Below are 20,543 nucleotides of genomic sequence, written 5' to 3' on the forward strand. Positions count from 1 at the left end.
CCAGCTGTTCCAGGGAGCGGCCTGGACCCCCCCCAGCTGTTCCACTGAGCGGCCTGGACCCCCCCCCAGCTGTTCCCTGAGCGGCCTGGACCCCCCCCCAGCTGTTCCAGGGAGCGGCCTGGACCCCCCACCAGCTGTCCCACTGAGCGGCCTGGACCCCCCCCCAGCTGTTCCAGGGAGCGGCCTGGACCCCCCCCAGCTGTCCCACTGAGCGGCCTGGACCCCCCCCCCAGCTGTCCCACTGAGCGGCCTGGACCCCCCCCAGCTGTCCCACTGAGCGGCCTGGACACCCCCCAGCTGTCCCACTGAGCGGCCTGGACCCCCCCCCCAGCTGTTCCCTGAGCGGCCTGGACCCCCCCCCCAGCTGTTCCACTGAGCGGCCTGGACCCCCCCCAGCTGTTCCACTGAGCGGCCTGGACCCCCCCAGCTGTCCCACTGAGCGGCCTGGACCCCCCCCAGCTGTCCCACTGAGCGGCCTGGACCCCCCCCAGCTGTTCCACTGAGCGGCCTGGACCCCCCCAGCTGTTCCACTGAGCGGCCTGGACCCCCCCCCAGCTGTTCCACTGAGCGGCCTGGACCCCCCCCAGCTGTTCCACTGAGCGGCCTGGACCCCCCCCCCAGCTGTTCCCTGAGCGGCCTGGACCCCCCCCAGCTGTTCCACTGAGCGGCCTGGACCCCCCCCAGCTGTTCCACTGCGCGGCCTGGACCCCCCCCCAGCTGTCCCACTGAGCGGCCTGGACCCCCCCAGCTGTCCCACTGAGCGGCCTGGACCCCCCACCAGCTGTCCCACTGAGTGGCCTGGACCCCCCCAGCTGTTCCACTGAGCAGCCTGGACCCCCCCCCCACCCCAGCTGTCCCACTGAGCAGCCTGGACCCCCCCTGCAGCTGTTCCACTGAGCGGCCTGGACCCCCCCTCCAGCTGTTCCACTGAGCGGCCTGGACCCCCCCCAGCTGTTCCACTGAGCAGCCTGGACCCCCCCACAGCTGTCCCACTGAGTGGCCTGGACCCCCCCCCCCCCCAGCTGTCCCACTGAGCGGCCTGGACCCCCCCCCAGCTGTCCCACTGAGTGGCCTGGACCCCCCCCAGCTGTTCCACTGAGCAGCCTGGACCCCCCCCCCAGCTGTCCCACTGAGCAGCCTGGACCCCCCCCAGCTGTCCCACTGAGCAGCCTGGAGCCCCCCCCCAGCTGTCCCAGTGAGCAGCCTGGACACCCCCCCAGCTGTCCCACTGAGCGGCCTGGACACCCCCCCCAGCTGTTCCACTGAGCGGCCTGGACCGTCCCCCCGCTCCAGCTGTCCCACTGAGCAGCCTGGACCCCCCCAGCTGTTCCACTGAGCGGCCTGGACCCCCCCCCAGCTGTTCCACTGAGCGGCCTGGACCCCCCAGCTGTCCCACTGAGCAGCCTGGACCCCCCCAGCTGTTCCACTGAGCGGCCTGGACCCCCCCCAGCTGTCCCACTGAGCGGCCTGGACACCCCCCAGCTGTTCCCTGAGCGGTCTGGACCCCCCCCAGCTGTCCCACTGAGCGGCCTGGACCCCCCCAGCTGTTCCCTGAGCGGCCTGGACCACCTCCCTCCCCCAGCTGTCCCACTGAGCGGCCTGGACACCCCCCCAGCTGTCCCACTGAGCGGCCTGGACCGCCCCCGCCCCCTCTGCTGTCCCACTCAGTGGCCTGGACCCCCCAGCTGTTCCCTGAGCGGCCTGGACCCCCTCCCCCACAGCCGTCCCGCTGAGTGGCCTGGCCCCACCCCCCAGCTGTTCCACTGAGAGGCCTGGACACCCCCCCCAGCTGTCCCACTGAGCGGCCTGGACCGTCCCCCCGCTCCAGCTGTCCCACTGAGCAGCCTGTCTGAGTCGTGTGCACAGAGAGTCAGCCATCCCAGAGTGCAAAGGGGTCCTTTACTTTTCACTTTTATTTAATTAACACATTTATTCTTTGCTTTATTTCCTTTATTTCCTGTAAATACTTCTTGATTGTGGGAAGTGTGACGCGTCCCCATTTCCCCCCATTGGTCCCTAAAAGTGGGGTCCTTTAAACCTCATTCCCCTCCACGAACCGATGGTAATGACGGGTGGGAACGGCGGCCAGGACGGGCCCCGGGACCGCAGCCCGGGAGAGGGCTCCTGAGGGCCAGAGGGACCGGCCAGGATCCTCCCCGCAGGGTCCCCAGGGGAGCCATGGCCACAGTCGGGGACGCCTCTCCAGGGACAATGTCTCCAAAGTGGACCAGTCCCGGCCGGCGTGGCTCAGTGGTTGGACGTCGACCTAGGAACCAGGAGGTCCCGGGTTCGATTCCCGGTCAGGGCACATGCCTGGGTTGCGGGCTTGATCCCCAGTGTGGGGCGTGCAGGAGGCAGCCGATCCATGATTCTCTCTCATGATGTCTCTCTCTCTCTCTCTCCCTCTCCCTTCCTCTCTGAAATCAATAAAAATATAGTTTAAAAAAAATGAGCTCTAGGCCCTGGCCACCGTGGCTCAGTGGTTAGAGCATCGGCCCGCGCGCCGAAGGGTCACGGGTTCAATTCCTGGTCGGGGCGCGTGCAGGAGGCAACCCATTGATGTGTCTCTCTCACATCGATGTTCCTCTCTGTCTCCCCCTCTCTTCTGCACTCTCTCTGTAAAAAATACCCTCAGGTGAGGATCTATAATAATAAAAGGGTAACTAGTGTGTTAATTAGACAGGACGTCTTCCGGACGTCCTTCCGGACGTCCTTCCTGATGAAGCTGGGGCCCGGGCAAAGCCAGCCGGGGTCCCGGGAGGAGGGAAGCCTGGGTCCGGGTGCCGGAGGAAAGCGGGTACCAGCAGCCGGGAGAAGGCAGGCCTACTCTTGCACGAATTTTCGTGCATCGGGCCTCTAGTTAACAATAAAAATGTTTCGATCTGGTGAGAGCAAGCTGAACCACAGAAGATCCGGGGGCCTGGGCCTGAGCCTGCAGAGGGGAGCAGCAAGAGGAAGGCCGGGTCTCCCCGGTGAGCAGGGAAGGAACCGTCAGTCAAGGTCAGCCAAGGTCGGAAGGGAAACAGATGTCCAGGCGGAAAGTTACGCCTTCTAAGAGAAGAGCGGCTCGGCCCTGGCCGGTGTTGCTCAGTGGTTAGAGCGCCGGCCTGCGGACCAAAGGGTCCTGGGTTTGAATCCGGTCAAGGGCATGTACCTCGATTGCAGGCTCCACCCTGGTCGATGTTTCTCTCTCTGTCTCTCCCCCTCCCTTCCATTCTCCCCAAAAATCAACGGAAAGCCCTCGCTGGTGTGGCTCAGTGGATAGAGCGCCGGCCTGTGGACTGAAGGGTCCCGGGTTCGATTCCCGGTCGAGGGCACATGCCCTGGTTTCGGGCTCCATCCCCAGTGCGGGGCGTGCAGGAGGCAGCCGATCCATGATTCTCTCTCATCACTGATGTTTCTCTCTCTCTCTCCCTCTCCCTTTCTCTCTGACATCAATAAAAATATATTTTTAAAAAATCAATGGAAAAATATCCTTGGGTGAGGGTTAGAGAGAGAGAGCAGCCCTTAGTTCCGAGTGAAAACCATCGCACGCCCATCTCGTTTACGCCTCAGCGCCATCACCCACAAACGGGGCGCCCTGTGGGCGGGGAGGCCCACAAAGCCCAGCCCGGACGGGACACGTACCCAGCAGGTGCAGGACGGACGTGGCCGCGGCCTTCCCCAGAGCGCTGGTGGCCCTGCAGACATACGCGCCTTTGTTTTGCCGGGAAACGTTCTGTAGTCGCAGGGACCCATTGGGGAAGACGGAGACGTTGTCCCCCAGCGGCCCGCCTCTCTTCTCCCAGCTCACAGTGGGCCGGGGGACGCCTGTGGGGTGGAAGCAAAGAGCAAAGAGGGCGGAGGCAGGTGCCTTTAAGAACAGGGCCACGGCACCCGGCGCGGCTCAGGGGCTGAGCGCCGACCTAGGAACCAGGAGGTCACGGGTTCGATTCCTGGTCAAGGGCACAGGCCCAGGGTTGCGGGCTCGATCCCCAGTGTGGGGCGTGCAGGAGGCAGCCGATCCGTGATTCTCTCTCATCATGGATGTCTTTCTCTCTCTCTTCCTCTCCCTTCCTCTCTGAAATCAATAAAAATATATTTTTTAAAATAAAACAAAATGCTAGAAACAGTTTAAATGCGTTTGTCTAACCTCAATTACAGGCTGTTTCCCACAAGACCTACGGCTCTGACTCAACCTTCTGTTGGAACAAAGCTGCGATTGTTTTTGGGGGGCAGATTTTGAGGGGGGCGGGGGGAAAGTTCAGATCTGGATGGAAAGCATGGGGGGCACAATGTCCACCCCTCTGGGGTGTCTTTAAAATAGTCAATGGTGTGGCTCAGTGGCTAGAGCGTCGGCCTGCGGACTGAAGGGTCCCGGGTTCGATTCCGGTCAAGGGCATGTACCTTGGTTGCGGGCACATCCCCAGGTGGGGGGTGTGCAGGAGGCAGCTGATGGATGTTTCTCTCTCATCGATGTTTCTAACTCTCTCTCCCTCTCCCTTCCTCTCTTGTAAAAAAATCAATAAAATATATTTAAAAAATATTTTTATTGACTTCAGAGAGGAAGGGAGAGGGAGAGAGAGAGAAACATCAATGATGACATTCTGCTAAGTGAAATAAGCCAGGCAGAGAAAGATAAATACCACAGGGTCTCACTCATTTGTGGAATATAATGAACAGCCAGGAACAGCCTGGACACCGGGTAGGCGTGTCCTGGAGCCGTTTATCACACACGCCTTCTCCGTGGGACCCAGCAGAGAAGCGGAGGTGCCTCCTGGGTACGGCCCAGGCAAGACTCATCCGAAGTGTCTACCGCGGCAGCTTCCGCCCTGGATCTCGCGGACCGGGGAGATCCGGTTGTGCAGAGAGTTCAATCAGGGCTCAGTGACTCAAGGGCATGGGTGGGGTCACCTTTATTTTCTTACTTTTCATTATTATTACTAGAGGCCCGGTGCACGACATTCGTGCACTGGGGGGAGAGGGGACGGGAGAGGGCAGGGTCCCCTCAGCCCGGCCTGCGCCCTCTCACAGTCCGGGACCCCTCGGGGGATGCCCGCCTGCCGGCTTAGGCCCGCTCCCACCACGGCCGCTGCGATCGCCAGCCGTGAGCCCGGTTTCTGGCTGAGCGAGTTCGCTGACCACCAGGGGGCATCTCTTGCTTGGAGCGTCTGCCCCCCTGGTGGTCAGTGTGCGTCATAGCAACCGGTCGTTCCACCGTTTGGTTGATTTGCATGTTAGCCTTTTCTTATATAGGATTATTTTTTTAATATATTTTTTATTGATCTCAGGGAGGACGGGAGAGGGAGAGAGAGAGAGAAAACATCAACGATGAGAGAGAATCAGGGATCGGCTGCCTCCTGCACACCCCACAGTGGGGATGGAGTCCACAACCCGGGCATGTGCCCTCGACCGGAATCGAACCCGGGACCCTTTGGTCCACAGGCCGACGCTCTATCCACTGAGCCACACCGGCCAGGGCTGGACAATCAGGTGCTTAAAGACGGTCAGCGTGTCTCCTGGCCACAGGCCACGTGCCCTCCCATGGACAGTGCCACACGTACCTCGTACGGGACACTGGATGGTCACGTCTGCCCCCAGGGCTGCCCGCACGGTGCCTCCGACCACGACGGACAGCGGGCCGGGGTCCCGTCCGGTGACGTTCCTTCCCGTGACCAAGATGACGGGAGCCTCTTCATTCAAAGGGAACAGAAACAATGTTAGCCACAGGCTTTTTTCTTTTTTTTTAAAATATATTTTATTGATTTTTACAGAGAGGAAGGGAGAGGGATAGAGAGTTAGAAACATCGATGAGAGAGAAACATCGATCAGCTGCCTCCTGCACGAAGGAAAATACGGTACCTGTATCCTCCCACCCCTCCCGCAAGCAGCTGTCCCAGTGCTGGAGCTGAGAGTGAGTACCGTATTTTCCAGCGTATAAGACCCCTGACTTTTGAGAAGATTTTCCTGGGTTAAAAAGTCATCTTATACACCGGAAAATACAGTATTTTTTTTAAAAGTAGGACCAGCCCGGCGGGCATGGCTCAGTGGCATGCTGGCATGAGCATTGACCTATGAACCAGGAGGTCACGTTCGATTCCTGGTCAGGGCAGGTGCCCAGGTTGCGGACTTGATTCCCAGTGTGGGGTGTGCAGGAGGCAGCCGATCCATGATTCTCTCTCATCATTGACGTTTCTAACTCTCTCCCTCTCCTTTCCTCTCTAAAATCAATTAAAAAAAAAAAGACGTGCAGTCTTTAGCAATCAGAATGGTCTATGAGTTGAATAATGCGAATTCTTGCCTGGCCGGCGTAGCTCAGTGGCTGAGCGTCGACCTATGAACCAGGAGGTCACGGCTCGATTCCGGGTCAAGGGCACACGCCCGGGTTGCGGGCTCCATCCCCAGTGGGGGGCGTGCAGGAGGCAGCCGATCCGTGATTCTTTCTCATCATGGATGTTTCTCTCTCTCGCTCTCTCCCTCTCCCTTCCTCTCTGAAATCAATCCTATATAATAAAGAAGTAATATGCAAATTGACCCTCATGCCCTCGCACAAGATGGCCGCCCCCAGGTAGTCAAAGATGGCTGCCACAAGATGGCTGGCAGGGGAGGGCAGTCGGGGGCGACCAGGCCGGCAGGGGAGGGCAGTTGGGGGCGACCAGGCCGGCAGGGGAGGGCTGTTGGGGGCGACCAGGCCGGCAGGGGAGGGCAGTTGGGGGCGACCAGGCCAGCAGGGGAGGGCTGTTGGGGGCAATCAGGCCGGCAGGGGAGGGCAGTTGGGGGCAATCAGGCCGGCAGGGGAGGACAGTTGGGGGCGACCAGGCCAGCAGGGGAGGGCAGTTGGGGGCGATCAGGCCAGCAGGGGAGGGCAGTTGGGGGCGATTGGGCTGGCAGGGGAGCAGTTAGGCATCGATCAGGCTGGCAGGGGAATGGTTAGGGGGTGATCAGGCTGGCAGGCAGGCGAGCAGCTGGGAGCCAGCAGTCCTGGATTGTGAGAGGGATGTCCGACTGCCCTGTGGGGGATCGGGCCTAAACGGGCAGTCAGACATCTCCTGAGGGGTCCCAGATTGGAGAGGGTGCAGGTTGGGCTGAGGGACACCCCCCACTCCCCAGTGCATGAATTTCATGCGCCGGGCCTCTAGTTAAAACACACAAACACCCAACCCCAGGCGACCCAGGCCTCACCGCCGGGCGTTACCTGCGAACAGCACGGGAGAACTCCCCACGTCGGAACCGAGCTGGTTGGCCACGGAGCACCCATACAGCCCTTGCTCTCTCCTCGTGGGGTTCCGTATCTGCAGCACCCCCGCTTGGGACAGAACGATCCTGTGGGACGGCGAGAAAGAGGAGGGAGTCACGTGGCCCGTGTCACGGCCCGGGGACCACAGCCAGTCACGGGGAGAAAACACGGCATGACCGCAGACAGCGGGCGGGCAAGGATCCCCAAACACGGCCTCGTCGAGCCTCCTGCTGATGGGTGAAGGCGGCAGAGCCCAGAGTGGGTGCCCAAGGCCTTCCTCGCGGCTGAAAGGCATGGCAATGGCCGACAGCGCCGCGGGCAGCTTCCCATCCCCTCTCCCCTCTCACTGGCCAGGAGACGGATATTTTCAGGATGGACTCGATGCCGCATATGCTACGTTTTTAAAAAGACAGACCAGCCCGACCGGTGTGGCTCAGCGGATAGAGCACCAGCCGATGGACGGAAGGGTCCCGGGTTCGATTCTGGTCAAGGGCACGTACCTCGGTGGCAGGCTCCTCCCCGACCCAGGCCCTGGTTGGGGCACGTGCAGGAGGCAACCCATTGATGTGTCTCTCTCACACCCATGTTTCTCTCTGTTTTTCCCTCTCTCTTCCACTCTCTCTAAAAATCAATGGAAAAATATCCTCGGGTGAGGGTTAACAAAATATATATATATATATATACACATACACTGAGTGGCCAGATTATTATGGTCTCTGAACATATATATATATTAGAGGCCCGGTGAATGAATTCATGCATGGGGTCCGGCCAGCCTGGCCAGGGGGAGGGGACATGGACGGTTGGCCGGCCTGCCTGCTGGTCGAACTCCTGGTCGAGGGGACCAATTGCATATTAGCCTTTTATTATATAAGATATACACTGAGTGGCCAGAATGTTATGCGTTCAGAGATCATCATCATCATCATCTGGCCACTCAGTGTGTGTGTGTGTGTGTGTGTGTGTGTGTGTGTGTGTGTGTGTAATTGATTTCAGAGAGGAAGGGAGAGAGAAACATCAATGATGAGAGAGAATCATTGATGGACCGCCTCCTGCATGCCCCCCACCGGGGATCAAGCCCGCAACCCAGGCATGTGCCCTCGGCCAGAATTGAACCTGGGACCCTTCAGTCCGGAGGCCGATGCTCTATCCACTGACACAAGCTGGCTAGGGCTATTTTTTTAAATATATATTTTATTGATTTTTTTACAGAGAGGAAGGGAGAGGGAGAGAGAGTTAGAAACATCGATCAGCTGCCTCCTGCACACTCCCCACTGGGGATGTGCCTGCAACCAAGGTCCATGCCCTTGACCGGAATCGAACCTGGGACCCCCTTCAGTCCGCAGGCCCACGCTCCATCCACTGAGCCACACCGGTGAGGGGCGCTCAGTGTCTTTTCAAAGAAACACACCCAGGAAGCACACCAGGCCTTGCACAAAGGAAGCAACGGGTCCCCCTACTCACTTTTCCGAGGGCTGCAGCGGCCTTCCGTCCTTGGTCCACGCGAAGGCCCCCTCGCCGGGGCCGCCCAGCCCACACCGCAGGTGGACGGCCGCCGTCCCGTCGGTGATGTACACTGCGCTCCCCACGGCCGCCTGCACCGTGGCATCGAACGAAACCGACGCGGGCTGGCGCCGCCTCCCCAGCTCCGGTCCCTGCGCCTTGAAGGGCGGCCTGCCCGCGTCTTCCCCCCTCGGGCTTTGGGGCGCACGCCCCGCGCTGTCCCCTCTTCCGCGCGCCGGGGGAGGCGCCTCCTCCGCGGTGGCCGTCCAGGGGCGCACGGCCGGCTGCGCCTTGGCGAACTCGGCCACCAGCTGGTAGACGAGCTGGGACGCCAGGTCGTCGCTCACCTGCCCGGCCTCCACCAGCTGGCTCAGGTTCCGGATCAGCCCGTCGAACTGGGCCGCGTCCATGCTGTAGGCGCCCCGTTTCACGGCGGCTTCCAACGGCGGCCCTTTCAGCTGCGCCCAGGCCCCGGGGTGGCCCGCTCCGTGGTGGCACGGGCCCAGCAGGGCGCGGAGGAGCGGCTGATGGCGCGCGGGGCCCTCGGCGACCCCATCCAGCTCCTTGCGCTTCTTCCACATCTGCCTCAGGGTCTGCCACGTGGTCCCCAACCCATCGGACCCGCCGTGGCCCGCGGCCGGGGGTCCCCAGGCGCGCTGCTCCCCGGAGGAGGAGGAGGTCGCGGCGCGCTCCCCCGAGGGGCCCGGGGGCGCGATGAGCCGGTTGTCCGTGCCGATGAGCTTGAGGATCAGGGTCTCCCGGGCGGGGCCGGCCACGCAGCTGTACGCGCCGCTGTCGTCGGGGGCCGCCAGGCTGTGGATCTTCAGGGACCCCGACTTGGTGACGCCCCGGCGCTGGGAGGGCTGCAGGCAGCGGCCGTCTTTCTCCCACTGGATCCGGGCCTTCTGGAACCGGCGCACCGGGCACCGGATCACCGCCGACGTGTTGGGCAGCAGGTAGGCGCGGCCGCCCACCGTCAGGTGCACCCGCTTCTCCTCCCGCGTCTGAATGTAGACGCGCGGGACGGCCAGGATCTGGGGGCCCTGATCGCGCGGGGGCGCCTGCGTCTCTTCTCTCCTCTCTGCGTGGGAGGAAATAAAAAGACAAAGAATGAAGCCTTCCCCTCGCCCCCCAGGCGGTGTGGCTCAGTGGATAGAGCGTCGGCCTGCGGACTGCAGGGTCCCGGGTTCGATTCCCGGCCCGGGGTTGTGCGCTCCATCCCCAGTGTGGGGCGTGCAGGAGGCGGCCGATCCATGATTCTCTCTCATCATGGATGTTTCTCTCTCTCTCCCTCTCCCTTCCTCTCTGACATCAATCAATCAATCAATCATCATCATCATCATCATAAAATGCCAACAAAATCTCAGGAATAGAAGTTCTTTATTCATTTGAAATCTGAATTTGTTTATTTTTACTTTTATCACATACTTTTGTGCTCTATCTAAAAAGGCTATGCCAAGCCCTGGATGGTGTGGATCAGTGGATAGAGCATCTGCCTGCGGACTGAAGGGTCCCGGGTTCGATTACCGGTCAAGGGCACATGCCCGGGGTTGTGCACTCCATCCCCAGTGGGGGGCCTGCAGGAGGCAGCCGGTCCATGATTCTCTCTCCTCATGGATGTTTCTCTCTCTCTCTCCCTCTCCTTTCCTCTCTGAAATCAATCAATCATCCTCATCATCAAATGCCAACAAAATCTCAGGAATGAAAGTTGTTTTTTTTTTTTTCCATTTTAAATCTTAACCTTTTGCACTCGGATGTCGAGATTAACATTACTCTTTGAATGTATCAATAATTTGAAATATATAAAAAAAAATCCAAATAAATAAGTTTGTACGAAAACAAACTCCAGTTTTTTTATTCTACTGCCGCGCTTTGTAAAATCTGGGGGTATTTAAAAAAATTAAATCCCGAGTAGAATAAAGGAATCGAGAAAAAAGCAAGCGAGTGCAAAGGGTTAATTTATTTATTTTTACTTTTATCACATACTTCTGTGCTCTATCTAAAAAGGCTATGCCACGCCCTAGCTGGTGTGGCTCAGTGGATAGAGCGTCGGCCTGTGGACTGAAGGGTCCCGGGTTCGATTCCTGGTCAAGGGCACATGCCTGGGTTGTGGGCTCGATCCCCAGTAGGGGGCGTGCAGGAGGCAGTCGATGGATGTTTCTCTCTCATCATTGATGTTTCTCTCTCTCTTCCTCTCTGAAATCAATAAAACACAACACAAAACAAAACAAAAACAATAAACACCTGAGAATTAAAACCTGGATAATGAATGGTATCTACACTCGTAGATGAGGGTCAATTGCATAACTATCTAGGATTTGAGCAGCAAAGAATGCAACTTTCACGGCAGTGCGTGAAAGCGTGTTATTTGACAAAGCCCTGGTGTGGGAGGCAGGAGGTTCCATGGAAATGTTTAAAAGCCAACGCACCGATTAGGATGGGTTCCTGGGCGTGGGATAAAGATCACGGCACGGGTGGGCTGGGTGATTTTTTAAATTTAAATTTACCATTCTTTTTTTTAAAATATGTTTTTTATTGATTTTTTTTGCAGAGAGGAAGGGTGAGGGATAGAGACATCGATGGGAGAGAAACATCGATCAGCTGCCTCCTGCACACACCCTGCTGGGGATATGCCTGCAACCAAGGTACATGCCCTTGTCTGGAATCGAACCCGGGACCTTTCAGTCTGCAGGCCGACGCTCTATCCACTGAGCTAAACTGGTTAGGGCTTACTATTCTTTTTAAAAATTTTTAAATTCTTTTAAAAAATATTGATTTCAGAGAGGAAGGGAGAGGGGGGAGAGAGAGAGAAACATCCATGATGAGAGAGAATCACGGATCGACTGCCTCCTGCACGCCCCCTATTGGGGATGGAGCCTGCAACCCAGGCCTGGGCCCTGACCGGGAATCGAACCATCACCTGCCGGTTCATGGGTTCGACCCTCATCCATCGAGCCACATGGGCCGGGCAGAAATATTAGTCTTTGTCTTTTTTTTTTTTTTTCCCCACCTTTTTTTTTTTCCATCTTCCTCGTGTCCCCGCCGCACGCCACAGTCATGTATGATTTCATCTCGGACCACATGGCACGCCCTGCTAACCGCGACGCCTCCCCACTTGTTATTCTGTTATTTTAGCGGGAGCTGCCGGCGTGGCTTTCATTCCACGCTCCTCTCGGGCCGTCTGTGGTCTAGCCACAGGCCCGTCAAAACCACCCACAGTTCGTAAAAACCAGTCTGATGCAGCTCGGAGCGCGACGGCCCGTCAGACGCCACAGACGGGCCTGAATTCCAGGGCTCCGGGGCACCGTTGAGTCTGGGGATCGCAAATCCTCGGAAGCTCAAGATTTCGAAAATTTGTTCTCAAAGAATTCCCAGGGGCAGCCCGCCGCCCTCGCCCCCCCAAAAAAAAACCCCCCACCCCATTAATGTCATCCATGAAGTCAGCAGGGAGAGGTGGCTAAGAACAGGGGCTTAGCAATCAGACAGACAGACTGTGGCTAGTGGGCCCGGGGGCCAACTGGCAGGTAGGGAGCTGGCCAGGTCTCAGGCCGTCTCTAAATCTTGGATTCCTCGTCTCCAAACAGGAATTATATCTGCCTCCAAATAAACGAGTTAATGCACAAAAGGAACTCCACTTAATAAGTGCTATTAGTTTCTTTTTTGAGAATACATTTTACTGATTTTTTTTACAGAGAGGAAGGGAGAGGGAGAGAGTTAGAAACATTAATGAGAAACATCAATGATGAGAGAATCGAACCCGGGACCTTTCAGTCCGCAGGCCGACGCTCTATCCACTGAGCTAAACCAGTTAGGGCTGCAGGCTCCATCCCCAGTAGGGGGCGTGCAGGAGGCAGCCGATCGATGATTCTCTCTCATCATTGGTGTTTCTCACGCTTTCTCTCTCGCCCTTCCTCTCTGAAGTCAATAAAACACAAAACAAACAAACAAACAAAAATACAAAAAAAAACCCACCTGAGAATTAAAACCTGGATAATTCTGCTTCCTGCATGCCCCACACTGGGGGTCCAGCCCGGAACCCAGGCATGTGCCCTGACCGGGAACCGAACCCTGACCTCCTGGTTCCTAGGTCGACACTCAACCTACTGGGGATGTGCCCACAACCAAGGTACATGCCCTTGACCGGAATCGAACCCAGGACCCTTGAGTTGGCAGGCCGACGCTCTATCCACGGAGCCACACCAGTTAGAGCAGTGCTAATAGTTTTTTAAAAAATATATTTTAATTGATTTCAGAGAGGAAGGGAGAGGGGGAGAGAGAGAGAAACATCAATGATGAGAGAGAATCATGGATCAGGTGCCTTCTCTACGCCCACCACTGGGGATCGAGCCCGCAACCCGGGCATGTGCCCTTGGCCAGGAATCGAACCCGGGATCCTTCAGTCAGCAGGCTGACGCTCTATCCACTGATCCACATCGGTGGAGCAATGCTCTGACTTTTTTAAAGGTTAGTCTTGTGTTTCTTACTTTGTTTTGCAAGTTGTTGGTGAACTTAAGCTTATATAGGTACATATATTTTTCCCCCTAGCGGTATTAAAATGACAGTTAATTGCCAGGCCTGTGTGGCTTGGGGGTTGAGCATTGACCTATGAACCAGGAAGTTGAAGTGTGACTCCCTGTCAGGACACATGCCCAGTGGGGGGTATGCAGGAGGCAGCTAATTCCTGATTCTCTCTCATCATTCATGTTTCTATCTCTCTCCCCCTCTCCCTTCCTTTCTAAAGTGAATATATATATTTATGTATGTATATATACACATATATACATATATATGTATTTTTTTTTTTTTTTTAAGAGACCTAAAAGACATTTATCCTGTGGGCAGATAGTCCTTAAAACTGACTTTTCTTAAAACTTGATCTTGGTCTTCAACATGATACTGTTTGCTGCTTACAGCAATTTTAACTTCTGATGCGCTTACTTGACCTACAGATTAGAAAATCTCCATTGAGGGGGGGGCGGGTCAATTGGGGGAAAAGGAGACATATGTAAAACTTTAGACAATAAAAATAAAATAAAAAAAGAAATACTCCGTTGAGCCCTGGCTGGGTAGCTCAGTGGTTAGAGCGCCGGACTACTACACCAAGGTTGTAGGTTCGATTCCTGGTCAGGGCACCTACAAGGAGCCACCAATGAATGCATAAGGAAGTGGAACAATAGCCCTGGCCGGTGTGGCTCAGTGGATAGAGCGTCGGCCTGCGGACTGAAGGGTCCCGGGTTTGATTCCGATCAAGGGCACGTGCCCGGGATGCGGGCTCCAATCCCCAGGGTGGGGCGTGCAGGAGGCAGCTGATCCATGATTCTCTCTCATCATGGATGTTTCTCCCTCTCTCTCTCCCTTCCTCTCTGAAATCAATAAAAATGTATATTTTTTTAAAGTGAAACAACAAATCAATGTTTCTCTCTCTCCTTCCCTCTCCTGTCTCTCTCCCTCCCTTCCTCTCTCTCTAAAAATCCTATCCTATCTAATAAAAGAGTAATATGCAAATTGACCGTCACTCCAACACACAATATGGCTGCCCCCATGTGGACACAAGATGGCCACCAAAGATGGCCAGAAGGGGAGGGCAGTTGGGAGGGACCAGGCCTGCAAGGGAGGGCAGCTGGGGGCAATGAAGCCTGCAGGGGAGGGAAGTTAGGGGTGACCAGGCTGGCAGAGGAGGGAAGTTGGGGGCGACCAGGCCTGCAGGGAAGGGCAGTTGGGGGGGAACCAGGCCTGCAGGGGAGGGCAGTTAGGGGTGAGCATGCCTGCAGGGGAGGGCAGTTAGGGGCAATCAGGCTGGCAGGGGAGTGGTTAGGGGGTGATCAGGCTGGCAGGGGAGTGGTTAGGGGGTGATCATGCTGGCAGGCAGAAGCGGTTAGGGGCAATCAGGAAGGCAGGCAGGCAGGCCAGCAGTTGGGAGCCAGCAGTCCTGGATTGTGAGAGGGATGTCCGAGTGCCTATCGGGATCGGGCCTAAACGGGCAGTCAGACATCCCTCGAGGGGTCCCAGATTGGAGAGGGTGCAGGCTGGGCTGAGGGACACCCCCGTGTGCATGAATTTCGTGCACCGGGCCTCTAGTCTATAACAAAAGGGTAATATGCAAATGACATGCACTGACCACCAGGGGGCAGACGCTCAACGCAGGAGGAGCTCCGCTCAGCCAGAAGCCGGGCTCACAGCTGGCGAGCACAGCGGTGGTGGCGGGAGCCTCTCCCACCTCGGCGACAGTGCTAAGGATGTCCTAAGCCGGCAGTCGGACATCCCCCGAGGTCTCCTGGACTGTGAGAGGGCGCAGGCCGGGCTGAAGGACCCCCCGCCCCCTGGAGTGCACGAATCTTGTGCACCGGGCCTCTAGCCGATGAATAAGAATCAGTTGCTATTTGGATGATGAAGCCATTGGAACAAGACGCTCGGGACGTCCACATACTTACTGCTGCACGCCGGCATCCGGCAGGGCTGCGCCAGAGGGGGCCCCGGGAGCTCCCCGCACAGGGCCGCGCTGACGGGGACCCGCCGGCCCTTGGCCGTCAGCCTCTGACACACCTGCTTCCTTCGCTGGGTCCCAACACCACAGCTGACGGAGCACTGCAGGGGGAACGGGGCAGCAGCGTGAACGGAGCCTGCGCAGCAGGCGGCCGGGCCAGAGGGGACTTTGGGTACGGGAGCGCCGACTCGTGGCGGTTCCCTAGCGCCATCGTCTTTAAACACACACACACACACACACACACACACACACACACACACACATCTATACTGATAAAAGGGTAATATGCTAATTAGACCGGACATCTTCCGGACAAAGCCACGGTGGCGGGGGCTGAGGCAGAGGCAGTTAGGGGTGATCAGGCCAGGAGGGGAAGGCAGTTGTGGGCGATCAGAACAGCAGGGGAGAGCAGTTAGGGGCGATCAGGCCGGCAGGCAGGTGAGTGGATAGGAGCCAGTGGTCCCAGATGGCGAGAGGGATGTCTGACTGCCCACAGGGATCGGGCCTAAACCGGCAGTCGGACATCCCCCAAGGGGTCCTGGATTGGAGAGGGTGCAGGCCGGGCTGAGGGACCCCCCCTCACCCGTGCATGAATTTATATATAAATTATATATATAGATATATATATAGATATATATATTGATTTCAGAGAGGAAGGGAGAAAAGATAGAAACATCAATGATGAGAGAGAATCATGGATCGGCTGCCTCCTTCACACCCCCCAACTGGGGATCAAGTCTGCAACCCGGGCATGTGCCCTTGACCCAGAATCGAACCATGACCTCCTGGTTCATAGGTCGATGCTCAACCACTGAGCCACGTCGGCCGGGCCACCATCATCTTTTAAGACATGGAGAGTTTCCCTGTCTTTTCTCCTCTCTCCTCCCCTCCCCCCTTTCTCCTTTCCCTCCATTCTTTCTTTCCCAGATAGTAATTAATTTCCTGTAATTCGCTGTTGGGTTATGTCCTTTTGCCTTGTAATTGATGTCTAATTTATTTTTAAGCTATTTGTTTATACAGTAAGGTGACTGCTTTAAAACACACACACACACATACACAACACACACACACACTCAAATGACCAAGAATTGCCCGGCCGGTGCGTCTCAGTGGTTGTGTGTCCACCCATGAACCAGGAGGTCACGGTTCCATTCCAGATCAGGGCACATGCCCGGGTTGCGGGCTCGATCCCCAGTGTGGGCTGTGCAGGAGGCAGCCGATCCATGATTCTCTCTCAGCATTGATGTTTCTCTCTCTCTCTCTCTCTCTCCTCTCTCCCTTCCTCTCTGACATCAATAAAAACATATTTCAAAAAATGGTAAGAACTAAAGACACACAACTATATAAAAGGAAAGTTTTTTTTTTAAATCATCATAACTGCTATACATAAAACATCATTAATACTGAATGGCCGTCATGTGTGAAAATTGATATTTGATAATCATTGTATGTACCTGCCATTTAAAGTTTTAAGGACCTATATGAGAAATTTTACACCAGTCATATTGGCAATTTCATTAGGAAAAAAATTAAAGTGACATTAAATTAAAAGAGTGGCTGAGCCCTGGCTGGTCCTGCTCAGTGGTTAGAACATAAGCCCAAGGACCAAGGGTCGTGGGTTCAATTCCCGGTCAGGGCACATGCCCGGGTTGTGGGCTCGATCCCCAGTGTGGGGCGTGCAGGAGGCAGCCGATCCATGATTCTCTCTCATCATGGATGTTTCTCTTTCTCTCTCCCTCTCCCTCTCTCTGAAATAAATAAAAATCTATACTAATAAAAGGGCAATATGCTAATTAGACCGGGAGACCTTCCGGATGTCCTTCCGGGCAAAGCCATGGTGGCAGGCCGAGGCAGAGGTGGTTAGGGGCGATCAGGCCAGGAGGGGAGGGCATTTGGGGGTAATCAGGCTGGCGGGGGGCAGTTGGGGGCGAGCAGGCAGAGTGGTTAGAGGTGATCAGGCGGGCAGGCAGGTGAGCGGTTTGGGGCCCGCGGTCCCGGATTGCACCCCCAACTGCCCTCCCCTGCAGCCAGCGGTCCCTGATCCTATGGGATCGGGCCTAAACTGGCAGCCGGACATCCCCCAAGGAGTCCCAGATTGGAGAGGGTGAAGGTGGGCTGAGGGACACCTCCCCCCGCCATGCACACATTTCATGCACCGGGCCACTAGTCTATATATAAAAGCCTATTATGCTAATTGCCTCTTTGACTGTTCGACCGTTCGACCAGTCGCTATGACATGCACGGACCACCAGGGGGCAGATGCTCTGACCGGTAGGTTAGCTTGCTGCTGGAGTCTGGCCGATCGGGACTGGGTAAGAGGGGCCGGACATACCCTGGATCCCTCCTGCACTCCTTCCCTGGCCCCGATGGTGCAACAGTGGGGTCCCTTGGCCTGGCCTGCACCCTCTCACCATCTGGGACCCCTCAAGGGATGTTGGAGAGCGGATTTCGGCCAGGCCGAGCGACCCACGGGTGCACGAATCCGTGCACTGGGCCTCTGGTATTTTACTGAAACAAAGCAGGGCCTGTGAAGCCAGGAAGGGCCCTCACCTCGGACCAGTCGCCCACGGAGAGGTGCGGGGGGCAGTCGGTCCTGGCGCAGGACTTACGGGACGACGGCTTGGGGCCTTGGCACAGCGCGTCGGAGAGACCCAGGAAGCTGCCGTCGGTCAGCAGCTGCCGGCAGGTGACCCTGCGGTGCTGGGTGCCCCCTCCGCACGTCCTGGGACACTGAGGGGCGGAGGAGGGGCGTCAGGGCAGGGCTCACCCCCAGGAGCCAGGCAGGCAGGGGGGGGGGGGGCGGGGTGTACAGGCTGCCTACCTGCTGCCAGTCCTCAATGTGCCAGCCGGGAGGGCAGTCGAACTGATTGCAGGCCTGCAGGGCGTGGGGCCTGACATCCCCGCACTCCTCGGCCGGGGCGGGCGTCTCCCCGGGGTGCAGGCAGTACACGTCCCGCGTCTGGATCCCCACGCCGCAGGTCGCCGAGCAGGGCCCCCAGGATCCCGTGTGCCACCTGGGCCGGAAAAGGAGTGGGAGGGTGGACGGTCCCAGGAGACCGTGGGCAACGTGACATGGGGGACAATTTCAGGTCCTCAGATCCTGCAGACTTCACACCCGGAATACAGCATCTCCGGCGATAGGGGCAGCTCAGATACTAAAAGGTGAGGTTTATTTTTTTTTAAATATATTTGTACTAGAGGCCCGATGCACAAGATTCATGCAAGAATGGGCCTTCCTTCCCCTGGCTGCCGGCACCGCCTTCTCTCTGGACCAGAGCCACCTTTTCGCCTTCCCACACTGCCCAGGGGCCCGGAGGGCTGGGGTGGTGCGGAACGCCCTGGCCCCGGCCGCTCAGTGCCTGTGTATGCAAATTAACCCACCATCTTTGTTGGGTTGATTTGCATACTCACTCCCGATTGGCTGGTGGGCGTAGTGAAGGTACGGTCAATTTGCATCTTTCTCTTTTATTAGTGTAGATTGATTTCAGAGAGGAAGGAAGAGGCAGAGAGAGAGAGAGAGAAACATCAGTGATGAGAGAGAATCATGGATTGGCTGCCTCCTGCACACCCTACACAGGGGATCGAGCCCGCAACCTGGGCATGTGCCCTGACTGGGAATCTAACCCAGGACCCTTCAGTCCTAAGGCTGACTGTCCACTGAGCCAAACCAGCTAGGGCAAAGGTGAGGTTTTAAGGCAAGAAATGGCCCAGCTGGTGTGACTCAGTGGTTGAGCATCAACCTAGGAACCAGGAGGTTACAGTTTGATTCCTGGTCAGGGCACATGCCCAGGTTGCGGGCTCCATCCCCAGTGTGGGGAGTGCAGGAGGCAGCCGATCCATGATTCTCTCTCATCACTGATGTTTCTCTCTCTCTCTGCCTCTCCCTTGCTCTCTGAAATCAATACAAATATATTTAATTTAAAAAAAAATAATACGTGTCCAGCTGGTGTGGCTCAGTGATTGAGCATAAACCTATGAACCAGGAGGTCACAGTTCGATTCCTGGTCAGGGCACATGCCCAGGTTGCGGGCTCGATCCCCAGTGTGGAGCGTGCAGGAGGCAGCTGATCCATGATTCTCTCTCTTCATGGATGTTTTTCTCTCTCTCTCTCTCTCCCTCTTCCTTCCTCTCTGAGATCCATTTAAAAATATTTTTAAAAAATGAATCTGGATGCAGCATAGCTTGAGCGGAGAAGGGAGAACTCGGAAGCAGCCTGGTCAGGCCAGCCTTGGGCGGACCCACACGGCTCCATGCACAGGCCCGTGTCCCGGGAGCGCGAGATGCACGTACCTGGGCGGGCAGGGCTCCGTGTTACAGGCCTGGCTCATGGCGGGAGGGCGGTGCACCGTGTCACACAGGGAGTCGTTGACCGCCTGCCGGGTCTGGGTGTGTAGACACACAGCGATGGCCTCTTGGTGGCCTGGGGGGTGGACAGAGACAAAAATGCAAATGATTTTTTTAAGTCTTTTATATATATACTAGTAGCCCGTTTGCACAAAGATTCGTGCAATAGACCTTCATTCACCTGGCTGCCTGCACCAGTTTTCTGCCGGCACCGGGGACCCAGGCCTTGGCTGTGGCCACCGCCTTCTACCTTCTTTCAGGGTCCCGGCTTGGCCCTGGGCGGTGGCCTTGGGCTCGGCTGCACCCAGCGTCCCTGCTACCCCATCGCAGGAGCGAGCTGACCCCCCAGGTCGGCTCGCTCCTGCGATCGGAGCAGGCACCCCGCTGGCGCCCAAGGCCCGGAAAGCCTCGGGCGGTTTTCCCGGCCTTGGGCTCCGCCGCACCCCAGCGTCCCAGCGTCCCTGCGACCCGATCGCAGGAGCGAGCCGACCCCGGAGCCGACACCCCGCTGGCGCCCAAGGCCGGGAAAGCCTCGGGCGGCTTTCCGGGCCTTGGGCTCTGCTGCACCCCAGCTTCCCTGCAACGGTTTCCTGGTGGGCGTGGTTGATGGGCGTGGCTTGGTTGGTGGGCGTGGCTTGGGCGTAGCGAAGGTGCGGTCAATTTGCATATTTGTCTATTATAAGGTAAGATTTTTAAATTTTTTTAAATTGATTTCAGAGAGGAAGGGAGAGGGGGGAGAGAGAGACAGACAGACAAACATGTTTCTCTCTCTCCCTCTCCCTTCCTCTCTGAAATAAATAAAAATCTATACTAATAAAAGGGCAATATGCTAATTAGACCGGGAGACCTTCCGGATGTCCTTCCGGACAAAGCCATGGTGGCAGGGCCGAGGCAGAGGTGGTTAGGATCGATCAGGCCAGGAGGGGAGGGCATTTACGGGTGATCAGGCTGGCAGGGGGACAGTTGGGGGTGAGCAGGCCAGCAGTGGTGGGCAGT

General features: G+C 57.1%; 1 protein-coding gene across 1 annotated transcript in view; it reads right to left on the reverse strand.

Moving 5' to 3' along the window:
• ADAMTSL3 (ADAMTS like 3) overlaps positions 1-20,543 on the reverse strand; it is a 140,689-nt gene that overhangs the window by 10,275 nt on the left and 109,871 nt on the right. Inside the window, exons 20-27 of the mRNA XM_054713175.1 lie at positions 19,494-19,623; positions 18,025-18,217; positions 17,754-17,933; positions 15,151-15,304; positions 8,681-9,800; positions 7,175-7,302; positions 5,544-5,672; positions 3,628-3,810 (exon numbers count right to left, since the gene is read on the reverse strand). Of these exons, the coding sequence (XP_054569150.1) occupies positions 3,628-3,810; positions 5,544-5,672; positions 7,175-7,302; positions 8,681-9,800; positions 15,151-15,304; positions 17,754-17,933; positions 18,025-18,217; positions 19,494-19,623 (2,217 nt within the window). The remainder of the gene's footprint in view (positions 1-3,627; positions 3,811-5,543; positions 5,673-7,174; positions 7,303-8,680; positions 9,801-15,150; positions 15,305-17,753; positions 17,934-18,024; positions 18,218-19,493; positions 19,624-20,543) is intronic.

The sequence above is a fragment of the Eptesicus fuscus genome, chromosome 25, assembly GCF_027574615.1.
Source record: "Eptesicus fuscus isolate TK198812 chromosome 25, DD_ASM_mEF_20220401, whole genome shotgun sequence".
NCBI classification, from domain to species: Eukaryota; Metazoa; Chordata; class Mammalia; order Chiroptera; family Vespertilionidae; genus Eptesicus; species Eptesicus fuscus.